The 22,986-nt window shown below is 43.5% G+C and overlaps 1 protein-coding gene across 3 annotated transcripts in view; it reads left to right on the top strand.

Moving 5' to 3' along the window:
- The window catches only part of LOC141153988 (NACHT, LRR and PYD domains-containing protein 3-like), a 74,831-nt gene that overhangs the window by 26,979 nt on the left and 24,866 nt on the right, over window positions 1-22,986 (top strand). For all 3 annotated transcript variants that reach the window (XM_073639337.1, XM_073639339.1, XM_073639338.1), the window contains exons 2-8: window positions 11,140-11,216; window positions 12,794-12,954; window positions 14,620-14,797; window positions 15,050-15,112; window positions 17,088-18,774; window positions 18,905-18,991; window positions 19,812-19,982. In XM_073639337.1, coding sequence (XP_073495438.1) covers window positions 11,140-11,216; window positions 12,794-12,954; window positions 14,620-14,797; window positions 15,050-15,112; window positions 17,088-18,774; window positions 18,905-18,991; window positions 19,812-19,982 — 2,424 coding nt within the window. The remainder of the gene's footprint in view (window positions 1-11,139; window positions 11,217-12,793; window positions 12,955-14,619; window positions 14,798-15,049; window positions 15,113-17,087; window positions 18,775-18,904; window positions 18,992-19,811; window positions 19,983-22,986) is intronic.

Consider the following 22,986-nt stretch of genomic DNA (forward strand, 5'->3'; position numbering starts at 1 on the left):
TTGAACGTTTTATTGTGAGCCTGTAAAAGTGGCTTAATACTTCTGACCACGTTTTTGACAGCAGTGACCTGGGGGTCAGAAATGCTTCCTGGGGCGATGCCCATGCTGTCCCCATGTCTTCTGAGCTCTGTCATTATCGTTTTGGTCACTTTTTAGGCTTTCTACAGACTGCCGGGAGTGCCACCGCAAAAATGCTCGGGTCTCCCATAGACTAACATTGGGATCGTTGCTCGGGTCGAGCACCCGAGTTTCACGGTGAGCTCGGCCCGAGCTTCGAGCACCCGAGCATTTTAGTGCTCACTCAGCACTATAAAGAACCCTTTCCTGTTTAGGTGCCGGAATCGCCTTTCTTCTACCCTTAATGAGCCCCCTGGTTCTTAGTATGGTCTTTGGAAGGAATAAGTCATGTGCTGTCCTTTATACTGGCCACACATATATTTATATCCCTTGTAATATATGAGAGGCCTCCATCCCTTGTAATATATGAGAGGCCTCCATCCCTTGTAATATAGGAGCGGCCTCCATCCCTTGTAATGTATGAGCAGCCTCCATCCCTTGTAATATATGAGCGGCCTCCATCCCTTGTAATATATGAGAGGCCTCCATCCCTTGTAATATAGGAGCGGCCTCCATCCCTTGTAATATATGAGCGGCCTCCATCCCTTGTAATATATGAGCGGCCTCCATCCCTTGTAATATAGGAGCGGTCTCCATCCCTTGTAATATATGAGCAGCCTCCATCCCTTGTAATATATGAGAGGCCTCCATCTCTTGTAATATAGGAGAGGCCTAAATCCCTTGTAATATAGGAGCGGCCTCCATCCCTTGTAATATAGGAGCGGCCTCCATCCCTTGTAATATATGAGAGGCCTCCATCCCTTGTAATATATGAGAGGCCTCCATCCCTTGTAATATATGAGAGGCCTCCATCCCTTGTAATATATGAGAGGCCTCCATCCCTTGTAATATAGGAGAGGCCTCCATCCCTTGTAATATATGAGAGGCCTCCATCCCTTGTAATATAGGAGCGGCCTCCATCCCTTGTAATATATGAGAGGCCTCCATCCCTTGTAATATAGGAGCGGCCTCCATCCCTTGTAATATAAGAGCGGCCTCCATCCCTTGTAATATAGGAGCGGCCTCCATCCCTTGTAATATAAGAGCGGCCTCCATCCCTTGTAATATAGGAGAGGCCTCCATCCCTTGTAATATATGAGAGGCCTCCATCCCTTGTAATATAGGAGCGGCCTCCATCCCTTGTAATATATGAGAGGCCTCCATCCCTTGTAATATAGGAGCGGCCTCCATCCCTTGTAATATAGGAGCGGCCTCCATCCCTTGTAATATAGGAGAGGCCTCCATCCCTTGTAATATAGGAGAGGCCTCCATCCCTTGTAATATAGGAGCGGCCTCCATCCCTTGTAATCATCTAGTTGCCGCCTTTGAACTGACTCTAACTTCTGAATATCCTTTGTAAAATGTGGAGCCCAAAACTGGATCCCATATTCCAGATGTGGCCTCACCAGTGATTTATAAAGGGATCACAGGACATTGGGATCGCAGGATTATATTTCTGTTTTTATACATCCTAAAATCTTGTTTGCTTTTGCAGCTGCTGTTTGACATTGAGTACTGCTGCTCAGCTTACTTGTAACCAGAATCCCCCATCCTTCTCCTGTTCTGTAGTCCCGAGTATACTCCCATTTAATGTATATGCAGCAATAGGATTACTCCGTCCTAGGTGCATTACTCTACATTTATCTACATTAAACCTCATCTGCCAAGTGTTTGCCATTCAGTCTCTTATCCAGTCTCTTATCCACAAGGTCATTAATAAAGAGATTAAAAAGAATCGGTCCTAGCACAGATCCCCGCGGCACTTAATGTGTATTGGTGGACTCTGTGTATATAAGCAATTGAATTCACATTGTACATAGCGCAGATAAAGAACGCAGGACTGTGTTTGAAACACGTTGCTGTACCCCTTATCCCCATGGAAATCCTTTTTATCCAATAAAGTATTTTTTTGTAATTTAAGTAGCTGGAACAATTTTTGCTTTTTCCATTGTTGCATGTGGTCCACTGGGTTCCGTGCTTAGGACGCCAAAGAGTGTGGGTGAGCGGGTTTCTTTTTATATATGAAATAAATGTGACCTTATTGGTACGGCACCATAATTGTCCTGCATGTATATATCTGCACCTATGCATATCAACAATCATCAACACTCAATGTGTTTCGCCTCCAGCGTCAGAGCTTCTTCAGGAGTTTATACAATTACTGGTTATATTATTTATTGCAAATCAAACAAAGTACTTCGCTTTCCATATAAGTCCGGATGACACGAATTTCAGAAGAGAAAAGTTCTATCATGAATTAAGTAGCAAGGTAACCCCATGAGTATCATGTGCTCTGACTGTGAGATATCACCATATGCCCAGACCCCGATTTAACCCCCCATATACAGTATGTAGAGAACTCCACCCCTAGTGTATCACCCATACCTCTAGATTGGCTGACTGCAACATTGGAAAATCGCATGGCCGGAAGTGATGTAAACAAAATGATCGTGCGTTCCAACCTGGAGCACAACAGCAGGCAATATAGTCTCTGCTGCTGGAATCTCATGCGGCACAGAAGTGACGTCACTAAGTTTGCCGTGCGTTTCACTCTGGGACGCAGAAGTAGTACATTAAATATGGATGTGTGTTAAATTGTGGGACGCATAGAGGACAGCACTGTAATAATGCTTATCTTCAGTGTCAAGCTATAGGAGTTGTGTTAATATTCTATACAAGTATCTATGGGTCATAATTGTAAGATGAAATTGAAGTTAATAATTATAGAAGTTTCCTTATTTGATTTTACAGTGATGGATACTATATCTCCAATTAGGACATATAGACCACCTATGATGAAAATTACTCATATGGTTTGGACATATAAAAAAGTGTAAATATACCAAAGGACCATCGAATACAATAAAAAATATAAAAAAGTACTTCACACAGAATCACTATTTTGATAGATTAGATAAATTCTACCCAATCAGGTTATCAGGGGTGTTTTTTTATTTACCAAATACCCATTTGGGTCAGTGGGTGATGGCAGGTTTAAAGAGTCCTAATCCTCAATCGAGTGTCTGGGGTACAGATACAAAAGATAAGTAATATTCAAATAAATGAAGAACGACACTATAAGAAGTAGCCAAAGTGGATCTGCTCATTGAGGCCCAAAGGGGTGGTGGTCCCCAGCCGGTACGTCCTCCTTGTCTCCTTCTGGAGAATCTTTTTGTGCCAATCTCCTCCTCTCGGAGATGGCGCTATGACCTCTATCACACTAAATTGAAATGACTCCCCCATGTACCTCCCTGACGTATCTTGATATCGTGGTATCTCATGCGCCTCAAATAGCCCCTATCTGGTTACAGATTCTTCTCTTAAAATCTCTTTTGGTATTCCCAATATATTCAGGTGGGCAAGTGCCTATAAATAGATAAATTACACCCATGGTGTCACAATTGGCGTAGTGTAGATATTTGTAGATCCTGCCAGTTACCTCACTACAAATTGTTGGCAACTTTGATGTATCAGCAGAATCTACATTTGCCACATTTAAAGGTTCCCAGGCTTCTATTTGTAACCATATTTTGGCAGCAGAGACTATATTGCCTGCTGTTGTGCTCCAGGTTGGAACGCACGGCCATTTTGTTTACATCACTTCCGGCCATGCGATTTTCCAATGTTGCAGCCAGCCAATCTAGAGGTATGGGTGATACACTAGGGGTGGCGTTCTCTACATATGTGGGGGTTATATCGGGGTCTGGGCATATGGTGATATCTTACAGTCATAGGACGTGATACTCATGGGGTTACCTTGCTACTTAATTCATGATAGAACTTTTCTCTTCTGAAATAGGCGTCATCCGGACCTATATAAAAAGCGAAGTACTTTGCTTGATTTGCAATAAATAATATAACCAGTCATAAAATAAACTCCTGAAGAACCTCTAATGCTGGAGGCGAAACACGTTGAGTGTTGATGATTGTTTATATGCATAGGTGCAGATATATACATGCAGGACAATTATGGTGCCGTACCTATAAGGTCACATTTATTTCATACACCACGAGTGTTGATACGCATTGGTGCTAACTATATTTAGGCACAACTATGGCGCTGTGCCAGTAAGGGCATATCTACAGTTATATGAAAAAGTTTGGGCACCCCTATTAATCTTAAGCTTAATGTTTTATAAAAATTGGTGTTTTTGCAACAGCTATTTCAGTTTGATATATGTAATAACTGTTGGACACAGTAATGTTTCTGCCTTGAAATGAGGTTTATTGTACTAACAGAAAATGTGCAATCTGCATTCAAACAAAATTTGACAGGTGCATAAGTATGGGCACCCTTATCATTTTCTTGGTTTAAATACTCCTACCTACTTTTTACTGACTTACTAAAGCACTCTTTTTGGTTTTGTAACCTCATTGAGCTTTGAACTTCATAGCCAGGTGTATGCAATCATGAGAAAAGCTACTTAAAGTGGCCACTTGCAAGTTGTTCTCCTGTTTGAATCTCCTCTGAAGAGTGGCATCATGGACTTCTCAAAACAACTGTCAAATGATCTGAAAACAAAGATTATTCAACATAGTTGTTCAGGGGAAGGATACAAAAAGCTGTCTCAGAGATTTAACCTGTCAGTTTCCACTGTGAGGAACATTGTAAGGAAATGGAAGAACACAGGGACAGTTCTTGTTAAGGCCAGAAGTGGCAGGCCAAGAAAAACATCAGAAAGGCAGAGAAGAAGAATGGTGAGATCAGTCAAGGACAATCCTCAGACCACCTCCAGAGAGCTGCAGCATCAACTTGCTGCAGATGGTGTCACTGTGCATCGGTCAACTATACAACGCACTTTGCACAAGGAGAAGCTGTATGGGAGAGTGATGCGAAAGAAGCCGTTTCTGCAAGCACGCCACAAACAGAGTCGGCTGAGGTATGCAAAAGCACATTTGGAGAAGCCAATTTCTTTTTGGAAGAAGGTCCTGTGGACTGATGAAACCAAGATTGAGTTGTTTGGTCATACAAAAAGGCGTTATGCATGGCGGCAAAAAAACACAGCATTCCAAGAAAAACACTTGCTACTCACAGTAAAATTTGGTGGAGGTTCCATCATGCTTTGGGGCTGTGTGGCCAATGCCGGCACTGGGAATCTTGTTAAAGTTGAGGGACACATGGATTCCACTCAGTATCAGCAGATTCTTGACAATAATGTTCAAGAATCAGTGATAAAGCTGAAGTTACACAGGGGATGGATCTTTCAGCAAGACAATGATCCAAAACACCGCTCCAAATCTACTCAGGCATTCATGCAGAGGAACAATTACAATGTTCTGGAATGGCCATCCCAGTCCCCATACCTGAATATCATTGAACATCTGTGGAATCATTTGAAGAAGGCTGTCCATGCTCGGCGACCATCAACCTTAACTGAACTGGAATTGTTTTGTAAAGAGGAATGGTCAAAAATACCTTCATCCAGGATCCAGGAACTCATTAAAAGCTACAGGAAGCGACTAGAGGCCGTTATTTTTGCAAAACGAGGATCTACTAAATATTAATGTCACTTTTCTGGTGAGGTGCCCATACTTATGCACCTGTCAAATTTTGTTTGAATGCAGATTGCACATTTTCTGTTAGTACAATAAACCTCATTTCAAGGCAGAAACATTACTGTGTCCAACAGTTATTACATATATCAAACTGAAATAGCTGTTGCAAAAACACCAATTTTTATAAAACAATAAGCTTAAGATTAATAGGGGTGCCCAAACTTTTTCATATAACTGTATCTAGTCTGTCTATATCTGATTTGCATATGATATACTTGTCATTTCCTTGTCCTGAGTATTGATATAATGTACATATTGGTGGAAATACATTTGGTTGAACCAATAGGGATGTGCCTTTATATACATATATCTTAAAGACATAAAATGATCTCATTTTCACATGAGATATCTATAATATACTTACCTTGTAATGTCTTCACATCCTGTCCCGTCCAGATGTGTCCGGATCCCAGAATTCTAAGCGGCGGAAGTTCCTCGACCACCATATTGGGACACCCAAGTGATAGGTGTCTCAATATGGACACTGCTGGTGGTACCAGCCTCTTACACGGTACCACCGGCGGAACACCGTCGAGAACACGCTGTACATGCCACACACACACAAACACACACTGTATACGCCGTATGTACCACACACACACACACACACTGTACATGTCGTACGCACCATGCACACTGTATACACCATACGCACCACACACACACACACACACACTGTATACACCATACGCACCACACACACACACACACGCACTGTATACACCATACGCACCACACACACACACACACACTGTATACGCCATACGCACCACACACACACACACACTGTATACGCCATGCGCACCACACACACACACACACTGTATACACCATACGCACCACACACACACACACACGCACTGTATACCCCATACGCACCACACACACACACACACACACACTGTATACGCCATACGCACCACACACACACACACACACACACACACACACACACTGTACATGTCGTACGCACCACACACACTGTATACACCATACGCACCACACACACACACACACGCACTGTATACACCATACGCACCACACACACACACACACTGTATACGCCGTATGTACCACACACACACACACTGTATACGCCATACGCACCACACACACACACACACACTGTACATGTCGTACGCACCACACACACTGTATACACCATACGCACCACACACACACGCACTGTATACACCATACGCACCACACACACACACACTGTATACGCCGTATGTACCACACACACACACACACACTGTACATGTCGTACGCACCACACACACTGTATACACCATACGCACCACACACACACACACCCACACCCACACACACACACACACACACTGTATACACCATACGCACCACACACACACACACGCACTGTATACACCATACGCACCACACACACACACACACACACACTGTATACGCCATACGCACCACACACACACACTGTATACACCATACGCACCACACACACACGCACTGTATACGCCATACGTACCACACACACTGTAGATGCCACACACACACACTGTATACGCCATACGCACCACACACACACTGTATACGCCATACGCACCACACACACACACACACACAATGTATACGCCATACGCACCACACACACACACACTGTATACGCCGTACGTACCACACACACACTGTAGATGCCACACACACACACACTGTATACGCCGTACGCACCACACACACACACACTGTATACGCCGTATGTACCACACACACACACACTGTACATGTCGTACGCACCACACACACTGTATACACCATACGCACCACACACACACACACACACACAGACACCCACACACACACACACACACACTGTATACACCATACGCACCACACACACACACACACGCACTGTATACACCATACGCACCACACACACACACACACACACTGTATACGCCATACGCACCACACACACACACTGTATACACCATACGCACCACACACACACACACACGCACTGTATACGCCATACGTACCACACACACTGTAGATGCCACACACACACACTGTATACGCCATACGCACCACACACACACACACACACACACACACTGTATACGCCATACGCACCACACACACACACACACACACAATGTATACGCCATACGCACCACACACACACACACTGTATACGCCGTACGTACCACACACACACACTGTATACGCCGTACGCACCACACACTCTGTATACGCCGCACGCACCACACACACACTGTATACACCATACGCACCACACACACACACTGTATACGCTGTACGCACCACACACACACTGTATACGCCATATGCACCACACACACACACACACTGTATGCGCCGTACGTACCACACACACACTGTAGATGCCACACACACACACTGTATACGCCGTACGCATCACACACCACACACACACTGTATACACCAAACGCACCACACACACACACTGTATACGCCGTACGCATCACACACCACACACACACTGTATACACCAAACGCACCACACACATACACTGTATACGCCGTAGGTACCAAACACACACTGTATACACCGTACGCACCACCACACACACACTGTATATGCCGTATGCACCACACACACACACACTGTATACGCCGTACGCACCACACACACATACACACACGCTTTATACGCCGTACGCACCACACACACACACTGTATACGCCGTACGCACCACACACACACTGTATACGCCGTATGCACCACACACACACACTGTATACGCCGTATGCACCACACACACACACTGTATACGCCTTACGTACCACACACACACACTGTTAGGAGGGCAGTTGCAGACAACTTTATTATAATGGAACGCAACCGACCCCGGGGTCCGCGATGCAGCCTGGTGGACTGCTGCCGAACACTTTCCGGGTGAAAAGGAAAGCAACCAACTTAAATGATAAACCCTTCCGTGTTACTGCACACAGGAACCGGTATAATGGTTCGCTCAATCTCCGTTAACTGCACGGGAGATGCATGACCGGGAAAGTAGCTGTAGCCCTGTTAACTACACAGGGACTACACTGGCGGCGCTAGGATGCGTGTGTGACTACGCCAACGGGTACACGTACCTCCAGCCGGCGTGCTACCGGACTGAAAGGTACTACTCCACATGGCTGACAGGCACTAGCCATGGATAGGACGTCTGCAGGCTTCTCGGGGTGTTAGGCGACCCCTTTGGCAGAGCCAGACTGCTAGACGAAACTACCTGCCTCTATGGAACTAGCCTGCCTGACAGAAACTACTCGTGGAACACAGTCGTCCACACAATCGCATCACTGCTCAATGATCAGATTGGCCGCCATGTTTGTGGGCGGGCCTTTTAAAGACTAAGCCCTGCCCATCGACGCGCCATTGGTGACGCCACCCGTGGACCAATGGACCAATCAGGCGGTGCCAGGTCACCGAGTCAGGTGGGAGCCAAACCACCAATCACAATCCGCCAGGTTACGGACATGCTCAGTGCGGCGAATCCTGGACTTAGACTCCAAACGCCCTGTCTCCCTCTGCAACCCATGCTTAACATTGCTAGGTACCAATACACGGGAGACAATCTGTACATCTCGTGGACCAGCTAGGTGTTGGGGCAGATGACGATGCTGAGCAGCATCAGCCCTGGCTGGACCAAAGTGGGAGACCACAGAAGGTCCTGGACCCATTTCGAATCCAGCCATAGACTGACGCTTAACACACACACTGTATACGGCGTACGCAACACACACGCACACACACGCACGCACACGCACCACACACACACACACATACACGCACCACACACACACTGTATATGCCCTATGCAGCCTCTTGTTCTGTACCACCAGCAGAACACCGTTGCAAACATGCTGTACACGCCGCTGCCTGGATCAGCTGAATGTTTCACTGACCTCTGCCATCTTTGTACAGGAGGAGCACATGCGCAGTTTTAATGTGAATGCCGCTATCTGCCTGCACAAAGATGGCGGTGGTCTGATTTACCGCATGGGGAGACAGCTCAAGCACATGAGGGAAGAAGACAGCATGGGGTGGAGAGAGCAGACAAGGGGAGAGCACATGGGGTACACAGGTCAAAGAAGAGATCACATGAGAGGAGAAGACAGCAGATGGGGGAGAGAGACAGACCACAGGGGGGAGACAGCACATGAAGGGAGAACACAGCACGGAAGGAGAGAGACAGCAGACAAGGGGGATAGCACATGGGGTAGACAGGTCAAAGAAGAGAGCACAGACGGGAGAAGTCAGCACATGGGGGAAAGAGAGAGTGGATAGGTGGGTGAGCACATGGGGGGGAGAGATTCTCAACGCTGCAAAGTCTGCCCCCCTCGTGACATTACTGCCCTCCCGATGCAATAGCATCGGGCCTCCATCTAGTATCTAGACCCCTGCTATAACTGTTGACATACGGAGGTAATAACAGATTTTAGCACATGATTATTGCTATACCACTAAGGTTTATTTTTGTTTCTTTGCCCTTTATACATATTATTATCATTATTAACTATGTCTGAGATACTGCACTTGTTGGTTATGTGACCAGATTACGGACTATATGACCTAAACTGTCAGGGGTCTTTATCTGTCCCTTATCGTTTCACATTAACCTTTTTGCACTTCTTATTGTACTTTATAATTAGGATGTGAACAGGGTCTTATATAGACCACAGGGCCTGGCAGAGACCCTAGGGCCAGTTGTCATTGAGCAGGGGAACCATTTGCATTCCATCAGAGTACCAACCTCCGTGGCTAGGTAGGGATTGGTAGGGATACCAATAGGGACAGACTTTAGCTACTCGTCAGGATATAGTTGTCCATTTTTTTTTTTTTTTTTTTTTTGGTGTCTTTTCCCTCATAACAGTATTTGAATGCACATCTAATACAATTAAATGTTATGGTAATTTTTTTCTAAGAAACACTTATATTTCATAATCTGTGAGTTTGTCTACATTATAGTGTTGAAACTTGTTTTGTGTATAAACATATTCCTAGGTGATTGAGATCTTGAATGTGACAATTCGGGGTGGATTGTGGTCCTAATTAAGGCCTTTTTTTTAAATAACCAAGTTGGCCAAGACTGGTAGGGCATAAATACATTTAATAATTCAATAAAAGGTAACCAGCATACTGTCGTAAATTGTCCCTAAACCCTATAAACTCTTAACTGAGCCAAGAGTTCATGTGTGTGGGGAGGATTCAAAAGATGACGTTCCACAAAACAAGTGTTCAACCAACAAGGGCACCTTTATTGACCAATATTGGTCTTGTTTGACTGCTGTTCATTGTATTGTGATCACTACACTAACATCTTAGTTTATAGTTTGAACTTGATGGCCTTATGTCTTTCTTTAACCTTAAAAACTATGAAACCATGTATTACTTTACGCGTTAACACCATTAAAATCTACTACTTTGTTTTGACATTTTAGATTGAAGTTTAAAGAAATCTTTAAACTGTGGAGAACAGAAGCCATGGAGCAAAGTTGTTTAAGAGTCATCAGCGATGGTCAGTAAGGTCACTTTGGTCGCCCCTGTAATAAAAGTTGAAGACAAATGGATATGTTCATCATGAGCATTCGAGAATTGCTGACATCTCCTTCATGACCACTACTAGAGAAATGGTTCAATTTCAGTTGTCTTCTAAACCATCCTCGCATTGGTGGTTATCTGCCTCATTAGATTGAGTGTCCAAGTTGAGGAAGATACAGTTGGTAGCCATCAGACACATGGTTTTGTGGGTAAAACTGATATACTACTGGCAGAATTGCTTAGTGGCCACTTGATGTGGCTGTATCATCGGTGGTAAGTGGCTGATGTATCATAGAGCCCCATCCTCGATGATTGCCCGAAATAATGTTCTCATGAACGTTCCTGCAGATGTTCTCATGAATAGTGTTTTCAGAGGATCAATCTCTGTACTTTCCAGCCATTCAACAGTGAATATATATTTATTCAGGAACAAAGATAACTCAGCTTACAACTGGTATTTCTTATAGCTTAGGATGTTAGCATCTTGTCTATCAGTTTGTAAAGTGAAAGTAAAACTGTGCTCAGCTATACAGTGAGTGGGAACTTCATGGTTCTTTTTTTAATAGTGTTTTACTGGCAACATAACACTATTGCTGCATATAGAAAACCATACACTGTGTGGTAGAGCGGCTTGCTCTGCTGTACACGGAGGTAGACACGGAACACAGCCGATTAGGCATAATGGCAAAACAAAATAAAAAGATACAGCACAGTCCGTATATCAGCCGTGGTGCGGCCACTCAGGGTTAACCACACACGGTTCAGATTTAGCACAACACATGCAAGCTCCTCTCTGGAGCAAGCTTCTCCAGATACTGAACAACTAATGCCTCAGCAGGCCACATATTTAAACCCCAGACCACACCCTGAGGTGGAGATATGGAGAACAACCTCCCGCCCGCTCTATGGTTGTTCTCAATAAAACAGCCTCAGTGAAACGTATCTCCCCTCCAGAATTCTGCCAGTGACTTTGTCACAACTGTTAAACAGTAGTAAATAATAGTTGTTGCAATATATACTATAATAAGCATTATTCCAACAAATAGTCATGCGAATATATTTGTTCTCCACCATTTGTCATTGATTGTATCTTTTACAGGAGCATAAGCACTTGTCCGACAACAAATTCTTAGAAGTTAATCTGAGACAATAATGTAAAGTGTATGACAGGAGGGGTAACAATTGATTCCATAAGTGGTCATTCATATGAACCCCCCAATGATCATGGGCACTTGTTTCCTAACATGCATGTGGCAATCTACTTGCTATTGGTGCTCTTTGCTATCAATCTAAGGGGTCATCCGAACTTAAGAAGACATGGTTGCTTGAGTCCTGACACAGTGCTCTATACCTGTCTATTGATTGTGTCTGTCACTGCAGCTTAGTTACATTGAAGTTAATTGTATGATTCGGAGCAGCTCCTTTCTCAATATTGATCTTGTCTCCTGATAATTTACCACCTTGGTTTCGAGCTGCAGGAGCTATGGTAGCCATAATTTGTGAGTATGGCAAAACTGAGATGAGTCATTGACAACATGTAATTTTCTTATCTAGATGACGTTGAGCAGTTTCGCCAGCGAGTGTTACAGTATGAAATGTCCACCCTGAGGATTCTGTATGAATACTTCTGGAATGACCTGACACACATAGTGGAGATTTTGGAAACTCGGGACTTACTGAGTGAGCTGAGGTCCAGAAATGTCCCCATAACGACGGTGAGAAGAAAGTCTTTCATATAAGTAAAATGAGTCTGTAATTTTTTCCAAAACTATTAAATGCACTAACATATAGATTAGGTAAATTGTCTGACCAATTCGTAATTGGTCTTAAGACCCTAAACCTAAATAAACCCTTTCTTTGACCTTCTAGTTAATAATGACTAATTAATAAAATGAAAGACCTGTGTGATAATAAGATGCCCCCCAGGATATTCTACTGGGGTAATTGTCTCCAAGAAGATGTTTGGTATATATGGGATATGATCGTGCCAAATATTAGTCTAGGTATAGGGAAGAATTCACTGAAAAAAGGACTAAAAATCAATTTAAAAAAAATCACTGAAAGAGAAAAAGCATCCATACTTACAATACCATGTCCAGACACAAATGCACAAACAGGATGCAGAAGGTCCGCCATAAAAAAGTGAGGGCAGCACAGGTGCAAAATACGGATAAAACAACCACTTCTCTCTTTCAATGATTTTTTTCCATTGATTTTTAGTCCCCTTTTCAGTGAAATGTTTTTGAATTTAGTGTAGGTACTCACAAAATAATGAGGACCCTTGACGTGGGTTGTGAGCTTGTGCATTGTGGCCAAAATATAATTCAATGGCTCAGTGGTTAGCACTGCAGCCTTGCAGCGCTGGGGTCCTGGGTTCAAATCCCACCAAGTACAACATCTGCAAGGAGTTTGTTTCCTCTGAGTTCTCTGGTTTCCTCCCACAATCCAAAGAATACTGATAGGTAATGTAGATTGTGAGCCCCAATGGGGACAGTGCCGATAATGTGTCTGAATTGTAAAGCTCTGCGGAATATATTGGTGCTATATAAATAAAAAGATTATTATTTATTATTATACAATACCTCATGTATTATATAGATCTTTTTTTTGCACTTTTTTTAATGCAGAGTGCAGGCCAGGTCCCTCCAGTGGTGGCTGGGTAATGTGGGGTGTCTGGTGTGCACGTATGGTATTAGCAGCCCATCAGATGTAATAGTAGCAGTGTTGGTAGTAGGCTGTTATACAGACAGAGGTGCATCTCACGTAATGGTGTGAATGACACCCTATGCAGACCTGTGTGCAATTAGAATACTAGGCAGCCACCCCATGGATGTTTGGTGGGTTAGTAGGTGGTTGTTTTATCAGTATTTTTCACCTGTGCTGCCCCCGCCTTTATTATGGCGGACCTGCTGCATCCTGTTAGTGCATTTGTGTCTGGACATGGTATTGCAAGTATGGCTGCTTTTTCACTCTTTCAGTGATTTTGTTTAGGTATAGAGGGAAGGTCTTCGCCAAGAAAAAAGTTTTCACTATTTACGTCTGATCAGAGCAATATGAGGTGAATGAGATAGAACTAGGTCCTATAGTATCGGTATAATCATGCACAGGTTATTCACCCAGAAGCCAATTGAGTGGTGTTTTTGGAAGTCTTGTCTTGAGTAAATTGGAAAAATCCAGTTTCCGTAGACAGTAGCTTGCATTTGAGATATGATCAAGGTTGAATCCAGGATGATGGAGAAAAAGCTTGGTGGGAAGTTATCTTCATAGTAACTGTGAGGTTGACGCATCGTAGGCCTTTGACACTTTTGCCCTCACTATAATCCCTGCCTCTGAGGAACTGTGAAAATATTAGAATAATTATAAATGTATTTCTTTTTCAGGATTACCTTTTAACGGAGAAAGCATTAGGATCCTCTGCATTTTCGGAACTTCTAATTAGAGATATTTTGGACATGGGGCGAGATGCTGTGTTAGCGTGGTGGGAAAGTCTTTTTGTCCTACAGAATAATTGCCAACATCCTAATCTGATTGGAGTAATGGCTGAATTTATTGAAAGAGGTAATGATGTTATATTTTAGATGCATATGAGCTATAAAAAAATTATTGCTCAGATAATACCCTTTAATTTTGGAACTATCTTAAAAAGATGCCCATATTGTCTGATCTTTCATTACTCATTATACAGATATTACTCCTGTGCCTTTATTTATGTATTTTTTTAACCCCAGTAACTCTGGATATTTATGGGCTGTGACGTTTGGCTGAAATGGTTTCAGATGACTGGTTACCTGCTTGTTTCTTTTATTGTAGGTGATACATTAGTGGCACAGATCAATCTGGATGAAGAGGGACACCAGTTATATCACCTAAGCGGTAAATGATACAAATATTAGAATAAGTACAGGCAATTGTTAAACTTTTTGTACTCATTTTAAGGGACTCTCCCACAATTTCCATGTTTCACCTATTTACAGTATAGGAAATAAATTTCTGGTTGATTGGGACCCAACCTTTAAAACCAAGTGTCCCAACTTGTTGAAACTTCAATATTTGTGGGGCTGACTAAAACAGTCGAGTGCCGAGACTTTGACCAACCAGGGGACCTCACTCCGTATAGATCATATGCCCTAATAGGAAATATAGATGAGACAACCCCTTTAAGTTGAATTCCAGTTGCTCCTTGAAAAAGGAACTAAACCTAATTATTCATTCTCACATTAATAGAAGTAAGCATATTTCGTAATGTTGATGTCACATTTTTCTACTTCACTCTATGTATATGGCAGTAAACTCCCGACTTTCACGCTAAACGTGTCCATAGGCTTCCATTGCCTGACAAAGCCCAAGAGTTTTCTTTTGGTTATTATACTGAGAAGAAAAGGTGAGAAATAGCGTAGAAGGCTAGCATCTAACAGAGGCCTGTGGAGAAATGTCAACCAATACTGAGCTTCTTTTCTCTTTGCAGAGAGAAGGGGAGAAAACAAAGCTGCACAAGGGTGCACTTTGGATCCCCAAATGTAGTTCTCCTTATAGAAATTCTCCAGCTGACCATCTGCCTCTCCTTCCTAGTAGGTTGCAGAGGTAACTTTCTTCCTTGTAGGCTGCAGAGGTATCTGTCTCTCCTACTTTGTAGGTTGCCCATGTATTTTTCTTCATTGTAGGTTGCCCAGGTAGTGTCTTCTCCTACATTGTAGGTTGCAGAGGTAAATTTATTCCTTGTATGTTGCAGAGGTATCTGCCTCTCCTACCTTGTAGGTTGCACATGTATTTTTCTTCATTGTAGGTTGCACAGGTAGCTGACTCTCCTACATTGTAGGTTGCAGAGGTAACTTTCTTCCTTGTATGTTGCAAAGGTGTCTGCATCTCCTACCTTGTAGGTTGCACATGTATTTTTCTTCCTTGTAGGTTGCATAGGTAGCTGCTTCTCCTACATTGTAGGTTGCAGAGGTAACTTTCTTCCTTGTAGGTTGCAGAGGTATCTTCCTTTCCTATTTTGTAAGTTACAGAGGTTAAGATATTTCTGCAGATTAAAGCATGTGGGTGAAGACTGTATCTATGATCCCTACTTTAAATTCATAGTCAGTTAAGACACTGAACTTTCCAGGGCAATGTCTGGACTGCCTCATGTCTTTATGGATAGAGAAGGGGAGAGAACGTAGCTGCACAGGGGTGCACTTTGCATCTCCAGCTCCAGGTCTTTGTCCATAAATTCTTCAGTGGGCTACCTGCCTCTCCTTCTTTGTAAGGAGCATAGGTAAAATATTGGTATTTTCTTCAGGATCAAGTATGTGGATTCATTCAAGAAAAGTTCCACACTCACCATTTCATAAAATCAGTCCTTTATTATGATACTCGGGACATGCAGGCGGCATGCAGAGGGTTTGGGGAAATCAATGGACAACGGCTGTTTCGCGTCTGGCACGATGCTTATACTGGTCCAGGTAGTACCATATGTGAAACGGCCATCGTCCATTGATTCATTGATTTCCCCGCACCCCCTGCACACAGCCTGCATGTCCCAAATATCATAATAAAGCACTGATTTTAGGAAATGGCGAGTGCTGCACTATTTTTTTGCTAAGCACCACCACATTCCTTATTTTATTACTGCATGGGTTCACAGAAGGGCAAATTTTTTATATGTAATGGTATGTTACCGAAGACCCACTTTTCTTGATAAAAGTATGTGCGTGCAGACGGTAGCTATGATCTGGGCTCCACATTTATATATGGATTAGTGCCTCGTGTGATCAGTAGTATTTGTGTCTGTTTATCTCAATTTATTTTAATTTGACAAAGTTTTGGCATTTTTTAGGTTGATTATATTCATTATTCTTTTTTTTTGCAGACACCCATGAAATTCATAAGAAACATCTTCTAGAAATGACTCAAAATTTAGATGAACACAGTGCACCGGGACTTGCACAACAGAGACGAAGCGGTAGTATTTCTACTTGCTACCTGGATCTAATTGTTGTCTCTACACAGCAGTTCAGGAATCGCACTAAACATGAGATAATAGACACTGGTGGAAGACATGAGCATTATTTGAGAAAAACACAAAGCACTTTGGAACGCATCTCACCCAATAGGATGTTCCGTTGGTGTCACCATTCTGGGTGTACACCACATGCAGTCATGGTGAGTGGCGTACCTGGAGTTGGAAAGACCACTCTAATGCAAAAGTTTGTCTATGACTGGGTGATGAAGAAACATTATCAGAGATTTTCATTTATTTTCTTCTTTAAATTCCGGGAACTAAACAAATATGATAGGATCAGTTTGGAAGACATGATCATTGACCAATATCCTCATCTACAGAGTCAACTTCAAAACATCTTAAAGCATCCAGGAAAACTGCTCTTCGTCTTTGATGGTCTAGATGAAAGTGTTCACGACATTGATTTTCGATCACAAAATGTATGCTCCAACACCAAACAGCAGGAGAGACTTGATGTCATTGTAGTTAGCTTGGTGAGACAAAGGCTTCTCAATGGGTCTTCAATACTGTTGACTAGTCGACCAACCAAACTGGCTTCTGTTGATGTTGGTGTTTTCCAAAGGGTTTCTGAAATCATGGGATTCTTCCCCAAGGAAAGGGAGGAATACTTTGAACATTTTTTTAATGACCAGGAATTATCCAGTATGGTTTTGCAATATGTGAGACAGAACGACACATTGTACACCTTCTGCTACATCCCATCATACTGCTGGATCATCTGTACAGTATTATCCATGTGGTTTACACAACAAATGAAGGATGGTCAACAAAATGAACTTCCACCAAAAACAGTGACGCAACTCTTTGTGTCTTATGTGGCCAATATTCTCGCTAATCACTCCCCAGATACTGAACGTTCCAAGGAGCTCATGATTTCCATTGGGAGGATGGCACAACATGGAGTCATGAATCACATTCTTTTTTTTGATACCAGGCATTTTGAAACATTTCAAGTTGACATTACATCTAAATTACTTTCCAGTTTTATAATAGAAAGTCATACGAGCACTTACTCATTCCTACATCTCACCATACAGGAGTTCTTCTCAGCTTTACTCTATTTCTTGAACTTTTCCGAGATAGACATGGAATTTACACTTGAGAGAATCAAATCATTTGAGGATGGTCGGGGTGAAATGTTCATCCGATTTCTCTGTGGCCTCTCTGATGGTACCACTAGATCTCTTCTAAAGTCCTACATAGGCAGTACAACTTCTACTTCTGAGCATGTCATTAGGTGGCTCAAGCAGGAAATGGAAACAAAATGGAAGCCGGAAACAGATCCTTCTGAGAAAATGAATCTACTGACTTATCTTTTTGAGTCCCGGAATAAACAGCTTGTTTGTAGCACGGTAGGATCTCATGGACAGCTGGACTTTTCGGAATTCCATCTTACACCTGTGGACTGCACCGTCTTGGCTTTTATCCTTGAGTCCTGCAAACAAACTGAACACCTTAATCTAGATAGATGCTTCATTCAAAATGAAGGCTTGGAGAGGCTTACAGGAATTCTGCACACGGTGCAAAAACTCAGGTAGGGAATAAAATTTATTTCTGAAGTTCACACACCAAAACATACCACATTTACATCCAAAAGCAAGTTGTACATCTTGTATACAGTTGTATTAACCAATCTTTGTTAATTTCTCATTTTGTTGGCTTAGGCTTTCGAACAATGACTTGAAAGATAGTGATGTGCAGTTATTTCACAGGATCCTAGCTGCAGGCGCCTGCAGAGTGCAAAAATTGAGGTAAGAACTAGCGATGGGCGAGCATTCTCGGCACTGCTCGATACTGGATTGAGCTTTTGGGTGCTCGATTGAGTACTGAGCAGTGCAGAGTATTACATAGTGGTTGAGTGGTCGGGGCCCTGTAATAAGCTATTTTGAATCTGAACAGCATGCCATACTGAAGCAGGGACACTGTGCGCAGGGACTCATCTGTCAACCGGACTCTTTATGAGTGCTCTCGCTCTCTCTGCTGCTGTGGCAAGGTTTTCTGACATCCTCTGTGCTGCTGCTGTTGCTGGCTCTCCTGACATCCTCTGTGCTGCTGTGGCAAGCTCTCCTGACATCTTCTGTGCAGCTGTGGCATAGGCGCTGGAAGGGGCTGTGTACGTATGAGTGGTTGATGATATAGAGAATGAGAGAGAGAGAGAAAGTTTACAAACAGTCTGGCTGACAGAGGAGTCCCTGCGCTCCCAGCAGGGAGTTCCCAGCTTTGGTGAAGCACATCTCAGATTCAAATAAGGTTATTACAGGGACCGGAGTATCTGTCTCTCTCCTACCCATCTGGCCGTCGAGTACAGGTCTCCTAGAAAAATGCTCGACTTCTTCATTGACTTAAATTATGCTTGGTACCTGAATCGAGCACCCGAGCTGTCCAACATGCTTGATTTGAGTACAGAACACCCAAGCAGTTTACTGCTCGATCATCACTAGTAAGAACCTAAATTCTCTAAAGTATTTGAAAATTATTCCAACAAGCTGGACAAAGAGGTCTTTGGAGAAGTCACAGATCGTAACATCTACAGATAATGTATAACATGCAATGTATTCATTCTTTTCACAGCTTGAGGAATAATTCCTTCACCTCAGAATCATGTTCTTCATTGGCATCTATATTACTCGAGAACCAGAGCGTGATAGACCTAGATCTGTCCAGGAACAATTTGTCCGGTCCATATTTCTCTGATTTGATTACTATTCTTTGTAAACCATCCTGCATTATATCAAATTTGTCGTGAGTAATCTTTTCAGTTTTTCATGTTCTGTCATGTTGATCTATTAAGATGTCTCTAAGGGGCTGTTCATCTAGGCATTGGCACTTTTGAAATCTACCAATCAGGCATTGAAAAGTACCCCATCAAGCATATCTCAGCTATGCTTTTGCTTGACCAACTTTACTATGGAAAAAATGTCAACGCAAAAAAAGAAGCTTACCAGGAATTTCTGTATTTTCCATAAAAATGGACTTCCGAAGTCAAGGTGGTCAAATGTAAGCATGGTTGAATGTATAGATAATTTCTGGGAAAAGGATACGTGGTATCAACCACTAAAATGGCATACATAATCACACATACTGACATACATAGCTTTGATAATCCTTGTGGTCTGCGATGGTGAGTGTAACATCTCACATAGTGTACAGCAGGTCTTGTCAAATTCTGAGACTTTTCTCATCAATATGGCACACCCTAGTTGTTGGTGAGGTGTAGCTAGGGAGGTACTTTTCCTATAAATGATCAGCTAGAAGATTTATTGATATAATTGAATTATTCTATCCTTTTTTATCTTAAACTGAGTTGAGGAGGCTAAAATAATTAAGAGACATATTGAATTTAGTATGAACTTCCACTACAAGGGGTGAAGCCTAGATATCATCTTGATCAGACTAGTGAGGTCAAGGATTTTTATTATTCAATGTGGTGAGGCTCCAAAACAAAATACAATTTTGAGAAAATCCAGCCAGAGCTGAATGAATGGTACCCCAAATCCTTGTTTAGAAATATAAGGTATAATTTATATACTGGTAGGGCTTTAATGACTTAGAGCAGTGGTCCCCAACCTTTCTGACCTTGAGAGCCACATTTAGCTTTGAGAGAGAGTCATGAGCCACATCCAGATACCGCCCTCACAGTAGTGGCAACCAAAGCCCCCATTATGGGTATAATGATGACCAAAGCTTTTCCACGGAAATCACCCCGAAGCAGTATACCAAGATCCAGGGATTCCCACAATACCCCCATTCAGCGTTCTCCCAACACAGTCGCATCCAGCTTCAAGCACCTCCTCTGACAAGTAGTTTCATCGGGTCTCCAGCTTACCATATTAAAATTATCTCTAAACCCTTAAGACCAGAATATGGGCATCCAGACCTGCTCTTCTGTACAGGGCTACTCAGAAAATTCACCATTTTGAGATGTGCTCTTCATATCTGTTTGCTTGACCTGGAGCCAATGCACCAATCTGTCAGACAGCTGCGAGCCACAATTCATGGGACCGCGAGCCACACGTGGCTCCCAAGCTGCAGGTTGGGGACCCCGTCCTTAGAGACACTAAGTGTTGTGACTTCTGTAGGCACTTAACAAATCAAGCAAAAAAGCTAAATCTTACTTACAATTAGGGGCTTAACGATCGAGGAGGGGGGCCCACCAACACCGGTGCCTATTTCAGCAGGATGTGTATCCAAGGATTCACGTTTAGGTGGAATGTATTGTGGTGCAGAGACCCACCAGCTCCTTGCACTGCAATACACACCGCCGGCCAATCAGAAGCCAGCACCTGACGTAGGTGTGTCCGTGACGTGTGGTGCACGGCAGTGTCGTAATGCGCTTCCCATGGCTGGCACGCCAAAATCAGCTGTCTGCTTCTGCACCGCCTATAGAAGAACTCACTGAAAGGGATACTAAAACATAACTTTTATTATATATACAGTGAAGGAAATAAGTATTTGATCCCTTGCTGTTTTTGTAAGTTTGCCCACTGATAAAGACATGAACAGTCTATAATTTTAAGGGTGGGTTAATTTCAACATTGAGAGATAGAATATCCAAAAAAAAAGCAAGAAAATCACATTGTATAAATTATATAAATTTATTTGCATTTTGCAGTGAGAAATAAGTATTTGATCCCTCTGGCAAACACTTAATACTTGGAGGCAAAACCCTTGTTGGCAAGCACAGCAGTCATACGTTTTTTGTAGTTGTTGATGAGGATTGCGCACATGTCAGGAGGAATTTTGGTCCACTCCTGTTTGCAAATCATCTCTGAATCATTAAGATTTTGAGGCTGTCGCTTGGCAACTCGGATCTTCATGTTACGGGTCCGGTTGGTGGAACCTCTGTGCAGGGATACGAGGAGGGACCCTGGCCACACGGCGGCTTAGTCGACTCCGTGAACCAAGGAGGGACCGGACAGAGGAGCCAGGTGCCACTCTGGGACCGACCTTGTGTGAGAGCAGGAGACTTCCACGGGTCAGATGGCTGAGGCTGACAGGTACAGCGGCAGGTAGCTTGACGGGGGATCCTGGTAGGCAAGCAAGCGGGTACGACTGGTAGCCAGACAGGTGATCTGGGTAGACAAGCAGACGGGCACGGCAGGTAGACAGGCTGGCGAGCACGGCTGATAGACAGGCTGGCGGGCACAGCTGATAGACAGTCTGGTGGGCACGGCTGACAGACAGACTGGCGGGCACTGGAACCTGAGGGCTGAGGAGAGTGTTAGCACACAAACAACAACCTTGCACAGGCACCTCCATTTTGGAGGAGGTGCTTAATATAGGAGTGGTCCTCCGGCCATTGGCTGGAGACTCTTTAGGACGGCGCGCGCGGCCCCTTTAAGAGGGAGGGAGCGCGCGCCCTAAGCACAGTGCCCGGGTGGCTGCGAGCGGTGCGCAACAGCAGCAGCAGGAGCAGGGGAGCTGGAGGACGCAGGACCGGGACCGCGGCGGTGAGGGGAAAGGTGTAACGGGGAACAGTGTAAGCCACTGGATTTATTTGGTTCAGAATCTCGAACGGATCGATGAACCACGGACCCAACTTATATGATGGTATCTTGAGATGGACATATTTGGAGGAGAGCCAGACTTTGTCTCCCGGGCAGAATTGAGGCGGATCCAGACTTCTCTTATCAGCATGCTTCTTCATCCGCTCGGAGGACTGAAGAAGCGCAGATCTAGTGTCCTCCCAAATCACGGAAAACTGAGAAAGGACTCCGCGGCAGGATTGTCCACTGAAGCGGAGACA

The sequence above is a fragment of the Phyllobates terribilis genome, unplaced genomic scaffold (genome assembly GCF_046119375.1).
Source record: "Phyllobates terribilis strain yellow unplaced genomic scaffold, ASM4611937v1 Scaffold_7__3_contigs__length_470593459, whole genome shotgun sequence".
NCBI classification, from domain to species: Eukaryota; Metazoa; Chordata; class Amphibia; order Anura; family Dendrobatidae; genus Phyllobates; species Phyllobates terribilis.